Source organism: Pseudonaja textilis, chromosome 1, assembly GCF_049901715.1.
Source record: "Pseudonaja textilis isolate UNSWEBS1 chromosome 1, rPseTex1.2, whole genome shotgun sequence".
Taxonomy (NCBI): domain Eukaryota; kingdom Metazoa; phylum Chordata; class Lepidosauria; order Squamata; family Elapidae; genus Pseudonaja; species Pseudonaja textilis.
In genome coordinates, this window is record NC_141990.1 from 27,590,238 (window position 1) to 27,603,428 (window position 13,191).

The 13,191-nt window shown below is 36.5% G+C and overlaps 1 protein-coding gene across 2 annotated transcripts in view; it reads left to right on the plus strand.

The window, feature by feature from the left end:
- MSRA (methionine sulfoxide reductase A) overlaps positions 1-13,191 on the plus strand; it is a 215,628-nt gene that overhangs the window by 117,497 nt on the left and 84,940 nt on the right. Inside the window, exon 4 of one of the 2 annotated variants that reach the window (XM_026715937.2) lies at positions 4,017-4,121. The exons of the other annotated variant lie outside the window; for it this stretch is intronic. Coding sequence (XP_026571722.1) covers positions 4,017-4,121 — 105 coding nt within the window. The remainder of the gene's footprint in view (positions 1-4,016; positions 4,122-13,191) is intronic. 2 annotated transcript variants of the gene reach the window in all.

A 13,191-nucleotide genomic window follows, 5' to 3' on the forward strand; every position in this document is an offset into this window, starting at 1 on the left:
ATTCACTAAAGACATTGTGGGCCGAACTGTTGGCTGGGATGTGAGTATATAATGGGCTGGCTAACTAACTAATCAAGCCAGCATACAGCTGCTATAAAAATGGAATAAAGAAACAAATAAACAAGGCAAATTCCATGACCACAATCATTAGGAAGAGAACTAAAAATGGGATTGTCACTATAACAGTGCCATTAAATATGTGTGAGAGGCACATATGTTAGATTATGTGTAGTTCTAGTTACTATATCTTAATGATTATTACAGTGCTATGAAGAGTGAAAAAAATTAATAAAAATATTAAGGAAGTGGAAGAACTACTTTATAAAGGAAGGCAACTGCATTGGCTTTTTATAGCTTCAAAGCAAAGGATAAAGAAGATACAGTATGTATGAAAAAATAAATAGCATTGAGACAGGTATATCTTTCCTAATGTTAGAACTCAAGACCATCCACTGAAACTACATTCAGAGGAATTCAGGACTAATAAAATGAAATACTTTCATATGTGTTGCATATACTAGAATTTATTACCATTTGTTGAGATAATGGCATTAAATTTAAATGATTGTCAAAAAATTGAAAGGAGGATAAAATCCTGTTCAATGAAGATAATATTAGCAATGGCCACTAAAACTGATAGAAATTTGAAATTCCAATGTATACACAATATGTTGCAATAATTTTGCTAGGAAGTAACAATGGAAAGAAGCTACTGCTCTGTTCAAGTTTGTGATCATTCCCAAGTTATCCAGTTGGCCATGGAACTTTAGATTGGATGAGCCTATGTTTATCCCAAAGGTGAAATTGAGAATCGGTGCAAACTGAGAGTCAATGCAATTGAGAATCTGCATAGACGATGAGCCCATGGATTAACCAATTGGAGTTTTATATTCTTTATATTCTTGTGTTTTTAAATTTTGACAAAGGGCAGCTTGACACTTGGTTGAGTTATCCTGTATTATAACTCCCATATAACAAATTTTGTGTGTTGCCACATCAGAGAAATAAATACTTATATATGATTCATTTCAAGTACATATTGTTTGAAGAAACAACCCTACCATAGTGTACTGTATACTCAAGGATGAATTGAAAATGGATTAATTATAAAACGTAAAGCATTGAGAAACCATGCCATCTTCATATGGACAAAGTCTTATTGTATTACACCAGGAAACCATTTAAGATGAAACATCTCAGGATTTGTTTTATATTCTAATAGTTATATTGCATGTTGAAAAACTGTTCCCTAGCTATTCCATACTTTATTCCATGAGGAAGAATTATCTAAATTTCATTAACTTCCTCCTCTTGATTTTGCTTCTGCTTATATTTAAGGAGACAGATCAAATGATTAGTATTTGTTTTAGTTCTATCATATCTCAGTTCTCTTTTGCAGTAGAAGTAATGTATCCTTTTAGAACTTATAATTGTTAATTTGCTGGGTGTAGAGCCTTTTCAATCATATTGCCCACTCTTTGGACCATCATCTCAGACAGAGACTAGATTGGCCCCAACCCTTCTGGCTATTTTTGCAAGACTTAAAGACATTAATTTGTCACTGGGTTTGAGGATCAAGATGCATGATGAACTCAGGAAGTGGTTGTGTTAATTTGCTGTTGGTGGTTTTTTTTACTTTAGCTGGTAATTGTGTATGTGTATTTTTTAAAAAAATATTGTTTTAAGTTTCTATATATTGTTCTTAATTTTTAGTTTTTAATTGCTTTCAGTCCTCTACAGTTTTAATATTTTGATCTGTTTGGTTTTATATTTTAATATTATTTTATTTGTAATTTTAACTTGATTGAGAGCTCCTCAGAGTTGGTTAGAAAATGGGTGATAATTTAAATGTGTTAAATAAATAAGGTCATGAATTTTAGATGGATGGTCACATAAACTGAAATGAATAAATAGTTCTTAAGTAAATGAAAACAATAGATTAATTTGAATTTATTTTTAAACCAGAAAATAAAAATTAATTAGTATTGCAAACAATTCTAGGTAGTAGAATTATCCCTTACTTTGGGGTTGATTAGAGAAGACATTCTCACACAGACTAAAAAAAATCAATCTAGCCCAGTAGAAGGTAGTTTGTATTAATAAATTGTGCTCTTATATCCAAAATCACTATAGCATAGTATCTTTCATCTCCTATCGAGGAATCTATCATCATTACCTTTCATGTTGAAGGATACATTTGACATTTATTATATGCTGCATTTCATAGTAACATAGTAGTATTTTTATGTTTATCTCCTGTTAGGTATGCTCTAAACTGAGCTGGAAATTAGCCTTAGATTTTCCACAACTGTTTGTTCTGTTGTTAAAAAACTTGGGCAATCTTGTCATTTGAGATCCTTTAATTGTTTGTGCCAGGCAAAGACATTTGAGACTTTTTACAGGCCAAGTTATTCTATACCATATATGTCAAAACATAATAATGCATCAAAATGATGTTGTTTGGAATTAATCTAAATTAAGACGGAAACCTGTTCATTACTGTGAAAGCCACAGTCAGAAGATAGCTAGATTACTGAAAAAATCAGTGATTTTTTTAGCACTGAAAAAAGTGACAATACAGCAAAAGGTAGAACTGGGCACAGCAGATTCCTTAAGTATTCAAAGAGAAGCACCAGGACATTTGAAAAGACAGGTAATTATTATAGGTATAGATAGTTAGGGCTATGTCAAATGTTTCCTAATTTTTGTGTCGACATTTGACATGGCCAAACACAGGACTATGTTCTTGGATGTTGCCCCAATACTTCCTCTAAATACCATTTTTCTCTATCTCACATTACAACTGAATTTGGCCAAGGAAACCTATATGACTTTGTTTGCAGTTTCTATCTGTGTTATTTCATCAGAAATAGAATTACAATGCTTTTTTTATGATATTGCAATGTTATAAACAAAAATATATTTGTTTTCATAGCCGACTTCATCAGAGGTGATACAGCTGAGAACAGTGAGGCCAAGCTAAAAGCAAATATCAATAGAGGTTACAAGAAACTTTGCTGAAATAATATGAATTTTGTACCAAGCAGCTGTTAAAATGGGAAGCACTTTGATAATAATATTAAACTAATAAACTTTGTTTTTTAATTATATTAAACTAATAAACTTTGACTTTATTCTGCCCACAAACTATGATATATGATTATTATTAAATGTCCTAGCAATTTTCTCCAGCTCAACTCCCCTGCAGTGAGCTGGCAGGGATGGGCAACCTTCAGACACCTGTCACTACTAACTCTTTATATGCCACTTTCAGCAATAGAGAAAATTGTGCTGAGAAAAGTCTATAGCGATTCTCAGTCATCCAGGTCATGGTTGTTCCAAAGGTGCTTTTTCAGGAGACAACTGGTCTTTCTTGTTTTTTGTTTTGAAGACATTTCACTTCTCATCCAAGAAGCTTCTTCAGCTCTTCCCAACTATCCTGTCAGAGCTGAAGAAGCTTCTTGGATGAGAAGTGAAATGTCTTCAAAAGAAAAAAACAAGAAAGTCCAGTTGTCTCCTGAAAAAAATCCCTTTGGGTGGGCTGAGAAAATTTGGCAGAATCCTTTTCTGTTTATTTATTACTTTAGAAGAAACCAGCAAAACATGTGTTAATCTAGATTTATATTGTAGATGTAACATATCAATTTTCCTTTCAAAAATGAACCCACTCACTGCCTAAAAAGTAACGGACAGAACTAGAACAAAAAGGAATTGAAACTATCTCTTGCCATCGCCTCCTGGTCCCCCTGGTCACCCATGTGATCTCATGACTTTATTGCCATGCCATGCAGAGCTACAAAAGATGAAGCAAAAAAGTACAGTTTCCTAATGGAATAAAGCATTGCCATTTCTGAAACTTACCAGAAAAAGTGGCATTATAACAGGCTTATAACCGTTAATCACCATTCTTTTCCTGTCCATGTATTTTTACTTGTTTAACATACTGGGGAATAAAAAATCCATTTTTGTGCTGGTTTCAGTGATTAATATTCCTGTTTCTTATTGTTTCATTGAAGGCAAAACTGGCCATACTGAAGTCGTGCGAGTGGTATTTCAGCCAGAAATCATCAGCTTTGAGAAACTGCTCAAGGTCTTCTGGGAGAATCATGACCCGACACAAGGTAGAGTGATGAGTGAGCCAGTATTTAATTATCTTACTAATTACAGCTGGGATAATTAGTGTTTGAGCTGCTTGGAAGAGATGAACCTTGAAATCACACCACAGCTCAAGAGTATGATTGCAGGCATTTATTGATGGGATGGCAAGCATGAGGAAGTAGAATTTCACAAGCCTCCCTCCTCCCTACTGCTCCCAATAGATGTCTATGCTGTGAAAATTCCCACAGAGAGACTTATAAGACAATAGCAATTCTTCTCACCTTTGGATTATTATGCCTTCTTCCTTAATGGAATCTCTCTATATAACTTTCAAATTAAAAGTCTTCTTTCTACATAGCTATACAGTTGATCATTTCAATTATGATGTTGCTCTGTGAGTTTGATCTATTTTATTTTTATTTTTTGCAGTACCTTTTACGTTGAGAGAAAAAATATTGAGGCATTTAAAATAACAACGTGGTGGGCAGTTCTTTTAATCAGTATTTCTTTGTAACGAGTTCTTTCTTGAAAGTGTCTGCAGGTTACATATAATATAAATTAGCATGACGGAAGCAAGAAAATGTTTTAGTTTGGCACCTTTTCAAAGGGTAAATACTGTCATGATTTCATGATGGCATGAACATACATTTATGGCTAAATATCCAACTTAGTGTGATATTTAATATAACAGTTATTTTTATCCTGCTTTTATTATTATTTCATAAATAACTCCTGGCAGCCAACATACCTAATACTCCCTCTTCCTCTATTTTTTCCTACAACAATAACCATGTGAGAGAGACTGAAAGAGAGTGACTAGGCCAAAGTCACCCAGCCAGCCTTCATGCCCAAGGCAGGACTAGAGCATCACAGTTCTATTTCACATATTTCATTTCACAGTTTCTTATGAAAATGCTGAATTCCTACAAAATCTCAGAAAAAACTCTTGAGAGATTTTGAAGTAACTTAACATATAATGATTTTCAGGGATTTCTGTTATTATTAATATAAATCATTTTATACACACACACACGCACACACACATATTGTAGAGTTCTAATCTCTCTCTCTCTCTCTACACACACACACACACACACACACACACACACACACACATGAGGAGAGGAAAAAGAAGCCCTTGCCCTTTTGTAATAGGCAAAATTCTTTCCTTTTATGGATTCAAATTTCCCCGCTGGGAGAAAGGCAAAATGATTTGGTCAGCTGCGTTGAAAGTCAGAATCAGTTTATTAATAGGAAGGCAGGTAAGAAATCACACAGCGTTCTTAGGATTAATCTAATCTTGTGAATAGAGAAACTCCTTTTTTATACCCTTCAGATCCTTTGATTTTGTAAGTGTGAACCTTTGAAATCTTTGATTTGTCTCTCTGTGTGTGTGATGAGTTCCTGTCTTTTGATATTGGGATCTCTTCCTGGGATCTTGGTAATTGTTTTATAGTAGCTGTTTGTTGCATTAGGTTGCAATATCCTGAGTTTCCTGTTATGCTTTTTGATTTGCTTTTCACAAGTTTTATAGCTTGCCATCTATTTGATTTCTATGGGAAAGGATCTTAGCTAGTTTGTCAGGTTTTTTCCCTCTGTATCTCATGCCTGTAATTTTCTCCTTCCTTTGTTGTGAAAAGTAAGCTGGCTCCAGCTATTTTAATAGCCCTACCTGACAAAGGGTGGGGGCTGATGGAGCTGACCCTGCTTGTGTTTTCACCTCTTCCTTTCTTCTAATGTTTTCCGAGAAGACAGGGGAATCACAACTTCCAACATACACACCTATATATATATGTGTGTGTGTGTATACACACACACACACACACACACACATACACACACACACATATTGTAGAGTTCTAATCCCTCTCTCTCTCTACACACACACACACACATATACAACCTTCATCTACACGCTTCCATAGTATGTAACTGGTCAACAATGGTCTCAGCCCCACAATCCTGTTTTCCAGTGGTTCTTTTTGATACATTTCAAAAAAAATTCAACTATTTAGATTGGGGTGATTGCTTTCAGAAAATTTGAATATTTTTTTATTTGCAGGCCCAATTTATAAGTGTCACTGACAGGTTACTACTGGACCATCCCTTAAGAAAATATGAGCATGTGACCGCTTTTTCCTGCAGAAATTTGAGATATGTCAGGATTTTTCATTGAAATACTTCTCCAGGCATCTTCTCTTTCAAATAAAATATTGAAGTACAAGAAAGAAATATAGTTCCAGCCTTTTGGATCATTCTTTTGTAAGAGGATTATTTTCTGTTGACTATATTGCACACCTATATCTTGTATGTATTAACAGTGTGCACATGCCAACTCATGTTAAAGAGAGAGCTAATCCGGAACCAAGGAGAAATTTCCTGAGTATAAGAATAATTAATCAATGAAACAGCTTGTCTCCCAGAGTTGTGGGTGCTCCATCACTGGAAGTCTTCAAGAAAATATTGTCCAGAATGCAATAAGGTCTTCTGCCTTGGGCAGGGGGTTGGATTAGAAGACCTCCAATGTCCTTTCTAGTTCCATGATTCTATGTCAACCATGGCAACATTTGGGGAAAATGCAAGCTTCCTTCAAGTAACCGTTTTATGAGAGTATCCATGTTCTGTTCTCAAAATATCAAATACGGTATCTGATCCTAAACTTTTTGGGAGCTTTTAAATATATTATATTTAACTGTCATTTAACTATATTTATTTAGCTGTCATTGAACAGGGAGAGAAATGCAGTTTCTGCCACCTTAAAGTGTTAAGATAGCTAAAGAGTAGAGTAGTGAAATAGGGACTTAGGATGCAAAGCATTTAAGCAAAATGCTTTTTTTGCTACCTCAGGGAGGAATAGGTACTTCCTAGCTGTTTGAGTGCTTTTGGCATCTGTGGTAATAAATTATCACCGTAGAAGACTACAGGATTTTGTAAACCAAGTCAAGTGCATGAAACTGCTTAATTTAGGATGCTAATATTAAATAGTACAAGGCTGTAGACCAGAAGATTCCTCATTCTTCTTATCGAGATGTAACTGCCACATTCAATACACACAGAAATGGACACAAATTTGTGTCAGGTCTTAACTGCTTTCTTTCTTGTTACCTAAAGGCCCTGGTTATTAGTCACTGAGTGGGAAAGGCTGAGCCCTTTATGGAGGCTGCACAAGGAATCTATCATCTGCAAATAATTAGAATTAGACACTAGAAATTACATTGTTTTTCTAATGAGCAGATGTGTCTGTTTGGAGAAGGAGGACAGCTGTACCCATATACAAATGTGAAAGCAAACCTAAACCAATATTGCACGTTTTGTGATAACCCTACTTTTATAATTTCAAATGGGTCATTACATAAGGGATCATTGCACAAATTGTTCAAGATGGCTCCTCCAAAACTTTGAAAAAAGATATATAAGAAATCCAGACCTCACTAACAGAGCTCCTTTGCATAAATGAAGCAAATTCAGTTATTAGGATGGTACCAGGGGTGGGATTCTACCATTTTGCACCTATTCACTAAAACCGGTTGTTAACATTCTAAGCAGTTCAGAGAACCGGTTGTTAGAAGAAATTACTGGCCTAATCCTGTAAGGAAGGAAGGAAGGAAACATTCTGGTGTTGCTTACAGAAACTGCCTCTCCGTTAACCCTTATTACATTCTTGGCAGTACTAGATTCCTCTCTCAGGAACTTCTTTGGAGTTTTTTCCCCCTCCTTTCCTGGTACTTTGCTTGTGTGGAGTGGCCATTCAAAATTACAGTGGCACTGAAAAAAATGACTTATGACCATTTTTCACACTTACAACTCTTGCAGCATCCCCACAGAAAGGCGAGGCCAGGCGAGGAGATGCGTGCCTCAATGTGAATGATGTTGAGTTGGCCCTGCCCAGCCAGTAACATAACCACCAAGCTATGTCCACCCAGTCACATGACCACATAACAAGCCACGTCTACCAACTAAGCCACACCCACAGAACCAGTTGTTAAAAAATTTGGATGGTACCCTGGATGGTACTTCCTATTTACTAAGACTTATTGACATAATGATGTGTTCTCTTCTGCTTCAGATGTTAAAGGAGTTGTTCTGGGTCGGACAAAGATATCCCTGCATGGTGTTCTTTTTGTACAGTAGTCCAATGGAGGCTTGTGAAAGGTTTACAAGTAGGACATTTGGGTGGAATAGCATCCTCTCTTCTATGTTGACCCTGTAGGCAATGTCCATGAGTCAGGAGAAATAATGGTTTTCTTTCAAAAGACAACTATTTGTGGGGAAGTGGAAGGATAGGTGTTTCTTTTTATCCCTTGTTCAGCAAGTCTAACTGAAATTTAAAGGCCTTAGTCTTGGTAATGAGACTAAAACTTATCAGAAGCATCTATAAAATCAAGAGGGGAGTGAGTTGGAAGTTCTAATCCCATTCCCTAATTTTTCTTGCTGGCAGATGATGTTGCTCCCACAAATTATTCTCTAAATTTATGTGTATGTGTTTATATATATATATGTATTTGTGTTAGGAAACATTCATTGGGACAGAAGAAATAAGCAAACCATAATCAGAAATCTCACAAAATGAATAGGCAGTAGGGAAGAAATTGTCTTTAATCATGTCATGTCCCATGTCTATGGTACTTCAAAGTAAACATCTAAACAATTTTATACAATGATATTTGGATGTAGAAGATGAAGCAGCTACAAAGTGCATGAAAAATGCCCACCACGGAAGCTCCAATACTATACTGATAGTCTAGACTCAAACAGCAAGTTAAAATAGGCTTCACTGATTTGTAGTTGTTCAGTACATTATCTTAGCATGTTGTATGAATCATGCCATTGTGTTAAGCCATCGTTTAACAAGTAACATACTGTATTAAGTAACATAGGGAATGTTCTAGTAATTCAGGGCTAAAGTTTGCCTTAATATTTAAACCCAGCCTTTGAACTGTTTATCTTTTGTCTGTACAATTGATACAATTTATTTATCATATTCATACTTATCACCCATCTCATAGAATTTGATTCTGATGGTGTGTGATAAAAACATACAAACAATAATTACAAAACCATGCTACCATTATTTTAAAAAGGCTTTTAAAAGGGTAAGAAGAACATAGATGTTACACACAATGAAGCCACCTCTCCAATTCCCATTTCCACAGAATTCCCAAGCCTATTATATAATCAAGTTTTAAGAGACATCTGGAAAGATGTCGAAGAAGGGTAGGTCTCACCTTAGGAGTGGAAGAGATAATGTTTCATAGTGCAGGCACAACTGCAGAAAAAAACCCTCTTTTGGGTCCCACCAAATATAGTTCATTAGCAGACAGGACCTGGAACAGGTGGAAGTAATCGAGAAACAACAGTTTGTCAAAATAACCTGGTCCATGAAGGACTTTAAAGGTCAAAACTAGCATCTTGTATTGGACCTGGAAGCGCACTAGCTATGTGCCATTCTAGGGGTACAAATAACTGCATGTGCCACTGCATTTTGTACCAGCTGAAGCTTCCAGATACTCTTCAAGGGTAGCCCCATATAGAGCACATTACAGTAGTCCATATTACAGTAGTCCAGCACATTACAGTAGTTACTAGAGGTGACAAGACTTGAGTGACTGAACAGAACCTCCTGATCTAGCAACTGATGCACAATTTGAAACTGTTCAAAGGCAATCCTAGCCAGGACTGTCACCTGCTCTTCATGTGTCTTGCATTATTACTATCTGTATCTATATGCTGATGATATCCAGTTACAGTTAGTCCTCAACTTACAACAGTTCATTTAGTGACTGTTCAAAGTTACAATGGCAATGTGATTTGTGGCCATTTTTCACAGTTACGACCTTTGCATTGTCACCATGATTGTGTGATCAACATTCAGATGCTTGGCAACTGATTCATATTTATGATGGTTGTAGTGCCCCAGGGTCATGTGATCATCTTTTTCGACCTTATTACAAGCAAAGTCAATGGGGAAGCCAGATTCAATTAACAACTGAGTTACTAACTTGCCAGTTGCAGTGATTCACTTAACAATGGTGGCAAGAATGGTCATAAAATGGAACAGAACTCACTTAAATGTTTCATTTAACAACATACATTTTGGGCTCAATTGTGGTTGTAAGTCGAGGACTATTGTATACTGGTGAATTAAACAATGCTATTGATGTTCTGTCCTGTTTCCTGGAAGCTGTGGGAATCTGGATGTGGAACAGCAGGCTTCAACCAAAGCTGGTAAGACTGAGTGGCTCAGGATTTGGGGGCTTTCTCCTTCTGGGATCCCCAAGTTGCATATTACGTCTTCCTGAGGCAGTGCAACTCCATTTAGATAGTGTAGTCCAAAGATAGTGTAGTCCTAGAAGGAGAAAACCCCATATGTCTCAGGTAAAGTTTTTGTTTCCACGTGTCTCCTTTTTCCCTAATTCACCTGCACTTTGTCCTCTGCCCTTTGCTTCCATCTTTGTCTCAGGTACACTGCTCTGCCTTTTTCTTCTTTTTCTCTTGCAGACGAGTTGTGCTTCCTCCAGGATCTTCTTCATGATTTTATTTCCTCTGTTCTGTCCTGCTACTATTCATCATCTGTTGCCCCCTCCATGCTGTATGACACAGTCAGTGAAACTAAATCACTAGCACTTTTTAGGAAATGTTCTGCATAGCCAGGTTCTACTCCAGATGAAGCCCACCAACTGCTATTATAGCTCCCCAATTTCCAACACATTTTTATCACATAAGGCAAGTGACATTTTTACTTTGTATACTGAACACAAGGTCAAAGCTTCTTTTACCAAGACAGGTTCTGAATTCTGGGCATTATATATCTGATCATTTCAGGCAGGAAATAAAATAGTTGCCCGCAGTCCAAAAAAATAAAACTCAGCCAGTGTAACCAATAAGCTCCATCGCAGTTTTTTTTTTCCAGAAGGCTTTTAGAATAATCTGACCTGCTTTTCACGTTTTTGCTAACCAAGGGATTGGGGAGGGATATGATACAGTGACTGCATCCAGTACAAAATAAGCCCCTTCATTATTTATGCATTATTCATGGCATTTTGTGAACACTGCATTCCTTTGGTCAGTTTGATTTACATGCTGCATTAAAATTCAAGCGTAAATGCTACATGGATTATTAGTAGGCTTTTAATCTTTGATTTCATGTCTAATTAGTTACAAGAGGTCAAATCTGATTTTCTCTTTCTCCTTTTTTCCTGAAACAGCATTTTCAATGGCTGTTTTTCTTCCCTATTACCTAACGCCTCTACCTTCCCATAAATGTGATGCAGTAAATGTGATGCAGCCTTAATGATAATATAAGAGACCTCTATGAATTTTATAGAAGTTTTAATTCTCAGTATGCTGTAATCTATATAGGCTTGAGTGATTCAGTGCATAAGTAAAACAAAATATTGAGTGCATTAGGAAGCTGTATTGTATGAAAGCAACTCACCCATCCAGCTCATTGTGTCTAAGTGTACTATGGTTTGGTCAACCCAGTTTTATGGATTTGTATGATACTCTGTATGAACTACATAGGTGAGGTTTTCACAATCTATTAGGTGTAATGGGCTTGTCTAATTTTGTGGCTTGATGTATTATGCAAGCATCCCTTAATAGGCAGAGAGATAGATCCTCCCCACTCCTGTTGCTGACTCTTTTAATTCTAGAATTATAAATGAATCTTAGACATTTTGCTTTTAGATCACGGATATTGCCAAGCAGGTACGATTTCTCTCCAAAGTTAAACTGATAACTGTCAATTCTTTAATGTATACCAGGTCAGTGAGCAAATATGGACCAGTTGCTGAGTGCTCAAAATGTGGTTGTGTGATGGGGTGTGGTCGTTGGAATCTCAATCCAGCTTATCAGCAGCCCTGCAGTGGTAGTCCATCAAGGAAGGCTACCCATACTTCTCTATGGCTACAGAGGAATACTAAGATAAGGGACTATTGCACAAAACATAATTTCTTGTTTCAACTAATATTACAGTTTATGGCTAGTGAGATCAGCTATTCTGATATTACAGAATAGCTGATTTCAATAAAAATATTTTTAGACCTCCTATGGAATCTATTTCCTGGTCTGGTTACCAAGTGGGAGTGATATAATCCTAGAACATAGAATCATAGGGCAGGAAGGGAACTTAGAGATATTATAGTCCAGTCCCTTATCCAAGGTAGGAGACCTCATGCCATTCTGGTCAAATGGTTGTCCAGTCTTTTCTTGAAAACTTCTAGCAATGGAGCACAAGCAACTCTGGGAGGCAAACCATTCCAATGATTAACTGATCTTACTGTTAGGAAATTAGATCTCTTTGTAACAAGCTTCCACTCATTATTTCTTCTCTATCCTTTGGTGTTTTGGATAATAAGTTAATTTCCTCTTGTCTGTGACAGTCTCTCAAATACTGGAAGACAGCTATCCTGTCATTCCTAATTCTTCTCTCCAAAAGACTAGACATATCTAGCTCTCTCAACTGTTCATCATATGATTTTGCCTCCAGATTCCTTATCGTCTTTGTTGCTCTTCTCTGCACACTTTCTAGGGTCTCAGCATCTTTTTGTATCATGGTGATCGGAACTGGATTTGTATTCCAAGTGTGGCCTCACTAGTGTGGTATAAAACAGTATTATCACTTCTTGTGATCTAGAATGCTATTCTTCTGTTGATGCAGACTACGACTGCAGTGGCAGTCCCAAAGGTGCTTTGGTATTTTTGGCAGTTGCAGCACATTGCTGATTCACACATAAGTGGTGGTCCTCCAGAACACATAGATCCCTCTCACAGTTGGCTCAACTATTGTGTCAGGTACTGCCTATTCTATACCTATGCATTTGTTTTTTCAGCCCAAGTGTGGGACCTTATTTTCTCATCACTGAACTGCATCTTTTTGGATAGGACCCATTGCTCAAGTCTGTCAAGATCCTTCTGAATTTTCAGTCTGAAATGACATATTGACATGAATCAATCTAATCAAACCTTTGCTCTTTGCTTCTGTTAAAGAAGTTGCTTGTACTATTTTGCTAAGGATGAAAATCATTTGTTAGGAATTCATTCTGTAAGAGAATTGTATCCTTTTCTATCTGGTTTCTCGCCTCTGCAATTTGC